This window comes from Haliotis rubra, unplaced genomic scaffold (assembly GCF_003918875.1).
Source record: "Haliotis rubra isolate DU_JTF1 unplaced genomic scaffold, ASM391887v1 Scf567, whole genome shotgun sequence".
Taxonomy (NCBI): Eukaryota; Metazoa; Mollusca; class Gastropoda; order Lepetellida; family Haliotidae; genus Haliotis; species Haliotis rubra.
The window spans coordinates 501,716-510,000 of NW_025767265.1; the positions used below are offsets into that span (position 1 = coordinate 501,716).

The 8,285-nt window shown below is 42.3% G+C and overlaps 1 protein-coding gene and 1 long non-coding RNA gene across 2 annotated transcripts in view; one reads left to right on the plus strand and one right to left on the minus strand.

The window, feature by feature from the left end:
• The first annotated feature begins 1,233 nt into the window (after nucleotides 1-1,233).
• Nucleotides 1,234-1,933, plus strand: LOC124254154. The gene is made up of 2 exons (XR_006892406.1): nucleotides 1,234-1,573; nucleotides 1,622-1,933. It is a non-coding gene; the product is annotated as an uncharacterized LOC124254154 (long non-coding RNA).
• A 495-nt stretch (nucleotides 1,934-2,428) lies between these two features.
• Nucleotides 2,429-8,285, minus strand: part of LOC124254153 (clustered mitochondria protein homolog) — a 47,114-nt gene continuing 41,257 nt past the window's right edge. The window contains 10 exon segments of the mRNA XM_046688028.1: nucleotides 2,429-4,244; nucleotides 4,513-4,605; nucleotides 4,607-4,719; nucleotides 4,995-5,124; nucleotides 5,639-5,724; nucleotides 6,004-6,129; nucleotides 7,022-7,102; nucleotides 7,498-7,575; nucleotides 7,578-7,691; nucleotides 8,280-8,285. The exon segment at nucleotides 8,280-8,285 is cut by the window's right edge and continues 181 nt beyond it. Coding sequence (XP_046543984.1) covers nucleotides 3,986-4,244; nucleotides 4,513-4,605; nucleotides 4,607-4,719; nucleotides 4,995-5,124; nucleotides 5,639-5,724; nucleotides 6,004-6,129; nucleotides 7,022-7,102; nucleotides 7,498-7,575; nucleotides 7,578-7,691; nucleotides 8,280-8,285 — 1,086 coding nt within the window. The 3' untranslated portion in view covers nucleotides 2,429-3,985.

An 8,285-nucleotide genomic window follows, 5' to 3' on the forward strand; every position in this document is an offset into this window, starting at 1 on the left:
CAACTTCCACATTTTGAATGAGTATCGCTGTGTTTAAAGATGTGAGTTTAACTCGAACTGCCAACATATGTTCAGGATCTGTCTGAATGTCAGAAAGACAAATTTGTTGTCAACAGATCCTCTGAGGGATAAGATGCGATGTATCCTGTGAGTAAGCCGATCAAACAATTAATCCCCTGAAATCACCGACAACTATGATACAATCACACACATGCATACAATACAAGCAAAATCACATATATTTATATATTTCTAACACTCTCAAAAAATAAATCCTCTAAAAATCTAACATTCTCTGTAAATATTGTAAATACTCCATTTTCCACACACTCGTCTATATTTCATAGTGACTACCAACAAAATACTGATGGCTAAAATACCACTTTTGAGCTGTCTCGATCCTGATGAAGTTTCTTTATGCAACAAAAAAGATGAGGCATGAGATACAATTTCAAACAAGAGGTTTGATATTTAAATGCTGCACTCATCATTCAAGCTTTATGATGTCGGTCTCCAAATCATTGACTCTGGATCAGACAATCAAGTGATTCACATCACGAGCATCAACCTACTCAGTGGAATTTGATTAAACCATTAAATCAGCTGCTCGGCTCTTTTGACATATCTGGACCAGACAACCCAGTGACTGTGACCGATATTGGGGGCAACAAACCTCACTGAGCTTGACGCCATTTTGTCATCATCTCTTGCAAATAGCACATGTTGCCGGGGACGATAGGTGACACAAGATGGCAAGTAACGTTCAGCTTTGGTGAAACCCACAAGACCAGACATTGTGTGGGTAAATCATTCACAAATCTTAGGTTTTAACCCAGAGGCTATGGATCATGTCCCTTGTGCAGCAGATCCTTGTCATGTAAGGGGAATAACCCTGCATACCACCATCTGTCCACTAGTTTCCTGAAGTAGCTAAACAGACGCCAGCAGTTGATCCTCAGTCTCAGACTTAGGACATAACTCTTCAGTTCTAAATACGATAGGTTCCTCACGCACCAGTGTTGAATGTTTGGTTTTGAAAGTCAATACAGAATTAGACATGCATTGGTGAATGGATACGCATATCATGTATCCAGGAGTAAACTGGTGATACATCGATCAATTGTGATCAATCGTGACAAATAGAACACCAAAGAGACACAGAATAAATTACGAAGTTACTGAGTTATTTCAAGATAATTGACCTCAACATGTTTCCTGATCTGAGCTGGGGGTTTGAGTCTGATCGGTAATATGGTGATCTATCTTAATCACCTACCCAACATTTGGAGTGCTACAATCAATCTGAGAATTCCCACATAGGTGGGTAGATCGGTGCTGAACACTAAGGGACCTGCTGGAATGTTTGCTATCCTAGTACTCATCGGCTAATGTATAACACATACAGCATGCATCTCTCGAGAACATCATCTCAACATCACACACGACATGTCTGCACCTGACATTGGATAAAGGTTTTGGTTTTGCTAACAAATGCGGCCTCTATCACTGGTGTTAACCCAAGGTATAGACCAAGGTCAGAGGTCATGCCCCTGCTGAGAAGATATAGACCAAGGTCACAGATGTCATGACATTGTGCCAAGGTTAGACCAAGGTCAAAGAGGTCACAGAGGTCATGACCCTGATACAAGATATTGACCAAGGTCAGAGGTCATGACCCTGTTCAGAGTTCTTTGCCACGGCCACAGAAGTGACAACATGGTGAGTGTTACTGACCAATGTCACGGAAGTGACAATGACTTTCTACATTAATACGAAAGAATTGTGTGGTCCTTCAGTTCTTTTTAGTAGTATACTTCCAAACAGGAAAGAACAAATTTCTGCTAAGCCACCAGCCAGATTACCCTGACCAAGGAATGACTGCTTGTGTAATCCATGTCTACACAGAATAATGGTTATGTTAAACATTGAAAAACCAAATGATTTAAGAGACCTGTGTTTTTTAAAAAGTCTTGAGTATTAATATAACAAAAACAAGTGCAATATTCATTCTACTGTACAAATGGTCCTGGCTGTAAAATAAGCAATTTATGAAAAGCAAAACAGATCTTTAACATTTCTACAGAACAGACAACTGCCAGTAGCTCTAATAAAATAACTTTAACAATTTCAGCAAAACAGCTACAGATGAAGGAATGCTATTTGTAGAATTAATGGAATGGTCTATAAACTACATATCAACAGGTGCTCCCAGACGAGACACTCCATGGTGCAATACTCATGGTGGAGAAATGGCCATGTAATCATGTTTCAACTGTTACAGAAATGGTTGACTACTTTTCTTACTACACCAGCTGGTACAATTATTCTTGGTTAAAAGACAAATTTAAATATCTATTCTTATAACATAAAATAATTAGCCTATCCAATTACTGATGATCATGTAGAATGATGTTGACAAAATGATCTATTTGGCACTATGAGTTATCCATTAATACAGTAACCATGTGGAATAACTCTCGTATCAGCCAACAATGTAATGTTGATGACCAAGACAGTAACAACATCAAACACCAGCATCCTTTACTATCCACTGGATAGTCTCCTATCCATTATGCTACCCTGGATTAATTCCGATTTGTTTTGGAAGTGAAGTTACATTTCCATCCTTCAAATCAGAATTGCTCAGGTGAATGAAACAGGATAGCACAGCTTCATATTCACGCTCCAAACAAAGGCATGGTGCCGGAAGTTTGCAGGGTGTTTACATAGTGGGATGGAGATATTACGCCCTGGATACAGGAGGATGATCACCTAGAACAGATTCCAGTATGAAGGCATCGTCGGCCTGCATAGTCAACAGTTTCTCACCACAAACAGCAACTTCACTTCCCTCCACACCATTTGATTCAAACTTGGCACAACAAAAACTAGCTCTGGTTACACATCCGCAGACATAACATCCTTGACTAAACACATCCACTCTGATATGATAAATACACTGGAACAAACAAGCGCCAAAGTTTCGTCACATCTCTCCAATCACTACCTAATCACAACTGTCCCTGATTTCTGAAGCACAGTGCCACTAGAATCGGGATCACTACCTAATCACAACTGTCCCTGATTTCTGAAGCACAGTGCCACTAGAATCGGGATCACTACAAAGCTATGACGGTGAATGGGTTCAAGTGTATTTAACATAAAAGAACGGAGATATATTCTGGCTAATTGACGACGGACAGTATCATATCTACATTCACTATCCTCCATTCAACAAGTAGATTCATCTACTTTGACATCGTGTTCAAACAAAACAAATATATTCTCAGTAAAATTATCACACTGTGGATTTGATGTGAGGCATATAGGGGAAATCTGGAGGAGGTTGACGTACAAGTAAAGCAGTAGTGACATAACGAGGTAGCGTTTCCATCACAACTACGTCAAACATTCTATAAATGCACTGTATCAGCTGCTGGTCCACGGATGTAAAGACGAAGGGTCTCAACGCTTTCTTCTCCGGGGATCACAATTCAGACAATGTAGACACTGAAAGCTTCAACACACTTGGATCAACGTAGGTCTGTGTGACACGGCTGAATTATCATCATTATTATTATGATCAGCCATTCTGATTATACAAGCAGCAAACACTGCCATGGAAATTATGAGGCACAAAAAACCCACACACCTTGTACTTGCTCTCTGCGTGACCTTGATCGTAGGTTCACGCTCCACATACAACATTCAAGTGAAAGACGACCACATATGCAGGTGAATGGACGATGAAGGAAGACTGGTGCGTCTGCTATTTGCATCTGCAGATGATATGCAATGCCCTGTTGGGCTCCATATTATATACAAAGGGAGACAACCCACAGCTAGTCAGGGTCCCGTATTCAATTCTCACAATACACACAGCTACATCGCCTACAGTCTGTCTATTCAACTTTGACCGTAACGTTGCTGCCTGGAGTTGTCTCCCTTGAAAAGGTTCCCCATTGTTCAGCACACGTCTCCCAGTTTATCGCCCCTCTGTCACAGTAACCTCCGGAAGGGGGTCCTGGAGCTTCACGTCCCCATTGACTAGTTGAGCAGACTCACTGGACAGTTTGTTATCTCCAGCACAGTCCTGACATGAAGGTGCGCAATCAATTGCGCTTGTGTTTGCATTGTCAGAGTTTGAGGTCTTTGCGTCACCACACGCTGTAATTTCCGGGAGCTCCTTTTGATCTGTTGTCCTCTTGGTCATCTCCTGCTTGAACTTCTCGATGTCGTCATGACTACAACAACAACAGGATCATCTTAATTGTATCACCAGAATATGCAAAAGTTTAAACATAAGAAATGAGGATGGTGAGTGTGCAAGATTGCTCCAATACTGGTTACCCTGACAGGATTCCATACTCACCTGATCATGTAACCATGACTTCACCTGATTATGTAACTATGACAACAATGGCTTCACATATGTAACCATGACTCTACCTGATCATGTAACCTTGACAACAATTACTTCACCTGATCATGTGACCACAATGAAGACCTCACCTGATCTGGACAAAGACGATGCCGTTGATGACATTGAGGGTGTCAAGTACGCTGGAGAGGGAGGGGGTCTGGATCTGGATGGGGGGAACGTGATGCTCTTCTCCCCTTGTAGATTTCGTTCATCTTCTTCTGGAACACGACTGCCTGCTGTGTGAGGTGCTTTAAGCACTCCGACGACTCCTTGGTACGCTCATGGTCCTCGCCCAGCTGTCGAAGCACACGATAACGAGAGTGTAATTAGTTACATAAATACACATGAAGGAGAGTAAAACAATCAAAATAAATATAAAAAAAACAAAAGGAAGAAAATGATATTGTGATTAAGATTGAAGTCGGCACGAATAATTGCAATTATGGCAACGAAACGTCACCACTCATTGACTCATTTTCATAGTGGCCAATAGTGAGCCTGCTACTGTACACCAAGATGCTCGCAAGCACCTGCCTGTCTTCACCAGTGACATGTTGTACGAGTGACCTACCGTCTGCCTGTAGATGGCGAAAGCCTCCTTTTCACTGAGCAGTGCGGCTCGGAAGTCTCCACGACAAGAGTGCGTGCGGGCTACCAGGTGATAGCTCATCGCCACTTTCAAACTCTTCACACCAAAATACCTGCACACACACAGCAAACATGGACTGAATTAAAGTAAGCAAGTAATTGTGTCGTACAAAGCCAGTTAGAACAAGAAGACAAAGTCATCAACATCCCCCCCGCAATGGCAAAATACTCTTCATGATTATGTCTATGAGTTATGATTATGTCAAATATTTAGGTGTGTATATAGAAAAGTGGAAGGAGAGTATTGAAAGGTTTTTAAAGTTCTGCTCCAGAAAAGAGCATTACCACCAATTTCAGTCTAAGTCAAATTTGTTGCCATGGAAACGCCAAAAATATTATTACAACACAGTGTCAGTCTGAACCACCAAAGGGAGGCAACCCTGCATATTGGAATACACTGCTTTAGACAAGTGGCTACCCACTTACTCTGGACGTTCTTTCATGGAGTCAAGGCATATGTGGTAAAAGTGCTATATCTGAGGCTGTACAAATAAAGCTTCATCATGTCAAACTGAACAAACAACCACAGGATCCTGGAATGTCTAAAGCACATTATGGAGCACATACTTTGTATTTAGCTGTAATGCCTGCTCCAAGAAGCGGAGGGACAACTCGTACTCCTCGACAGCGTGTAGGATCAGGCCAATGTTACTCTGAAGAAGATCAGAAAACACAATAGGTTATCTGCATCACCATATCACCCAGATAGAGCACATCGACTTGTTTAACATTATATTAGGAAACTGAACAAATATTCAAGTAAGAAAGTTATTATTCAATAAATATTCACTTCCATGTGACTAAAGACAATGTTTATACCTGGACATGAAATGGGTTACACACATAAGGATAATATTCCATAACGTACAGAAACAATAGATGTGAAGACAATTCTCTTTTGTCGAACTATACGGAGCATATTGTCCACTTACGTCTATGAGGGCGACTTCTGGATGCTCCTCGCCGAAACACAGCAGGGCCAGGTAGCGTGCGCGGTACATCAGCTTAAGCGAGCTGGAGACCTGGTTGTTGGCGAAGCAGTACAGTGCTAAGTGTGCCTGTAACATACATACGTGCCAGTCAGTTACAGCCATATACAATCAGTTACAGGTAAGTCATAGATACACATACATCACAATCACTGACCCACACAAAACAATCACAGACGACACACACCTGACAATCATTGACGACACACCTGACAATCACCAACACACACCTGACAATCATTGACAAAACACCTGACAATCACCAACACAGACTTGACAATCACCAACACACACCTGACAATCACCAACACACGCCTGACAATCACCAACACACACCTGACAATCACCAACACACAAACACACACCTGACAATCACCAACACACACTTGACAATCACTAACACACACCTGACAATCACTGACACACACCTGACAATCACCAACACACACCTGACCATCATTGACACAAACCTGACAATGACCGACACACACCTGACAATGACCGACACACACATGACAATCACCAACACACACCTGACAATCACCAACACACACCTGACAATCACTGACACACACCTGACAATTACCGACACACACCTGACAATGACCGACACACACCTGACAATCACTGACACACACCTGACAATTACCAACACACACCTGACAATCACCAACACACACCTGACAATCACCAACACACACCTGACAATCACTAACACACACCTGATAATCACCAACTCACACCTGACAATTACCGACACACACCTGACAATCACCAACTGACACCTGATAATCACTAACACACACCTGACAATCACCGACGACACATCTGACAATCACCAACACAAACCTGACAATCATCAACACACACCTGACAATCACTGACGACACACCTGACAATCACCAAAACACACCTGACAATCACCAAAACACTGGCCAGTTCCCCAATGTGGCCGACTTACATATTCTGTGATTGTGTTCGGATGATCAATCCCCAGCACCCTCTCACTCATCAGCACAGCTCTCTGTTGGAATGACAGTGCCTGGAGACAAACAACGGTAGTCACATGTAGGATATACAACACTTCACATATTGCAAATGCACGTTTCAAATTACACATCCCCACTCGGCTTGTGTCAACTACTGGATTAATCAAGTACTGCTGGCCCCCCTGGGTCTTACATTCAGACTTGTCACAATGTTCAGGGTTCCGAAGGACATTTATTATTATCAATCAAATATTTGCAAGTAATTACAAGAGCCAACTACCTCCTCTTCTTTCAAGATCAACCAACAAACACTCCTATACCCTGTCCATTCTCCTTGATCTACATAAAGTGGGAAGCAGCACCAGCTTAACTTGGGAGCTCGTACAGATTCTAGTTCTATTCATTGAAGTACTGCAAGTGTACTGATGTAGTGGGTGGAGTCACTGACCTCCCCGTACTCGCCCATGATGTAGTTGAGTCGTGCCAGGAGACGGAGACAGGCGGCGATCTCAGGGTGCATGGCTCCGTGTAAACGTTGTTGAGAAGGTTGAGGGCTTCGCTGATCAGCTCATACCCTTCTCGTAACAAGCCCTGCTGGATCTTGTTCTGGCCGCTCGTGAAGAAGTGGTAGGCATCAGTAGCCTGTGGGGAAAACATCAGTTTGGCATCTAGTTATTGGTTACTGTTTAACGTCGGACTCAGTGACATTTCAGCTGTATGGTGGCGGTCTGTAAATACTCAAGTCTGGACCAGACAATCCAGTGATAAACATCATGAGCACTGATCTACCCAGTTGGGACATGATAACATATGTCAACCAAGTCTGCAAGCCAGACCACCCGATCCCATTAGTTGCCTCTTACAACTAGCACTGACTGCGGAAGACCAATTTTAACACGAATGTTCATGGATGACATGCCTGGGTTGCTGAAAACCGTTTTTAACCCAGATTTTCACAGGTTCTTAACATCTTAACACATGCTTGGAAACATATCAGCATGAGCTAGTGTCATTCAAAGTCACAAATTGTTCAATATTAACTGCTTAATTACTGTCAACTTGGTACGATCTACTTGAATACTGATACATATTAGACACACCAGTTTCACTCATTTGTTGTCCTGGGCAACTGAATGCTTCCACACCAGCTGGCCTAAAAAATACCCCATATGTGAGACAGGATGCCTTTGATTTTCATGAATTTAATATAAAAGACCGACGTGTTCGTACCTTGGG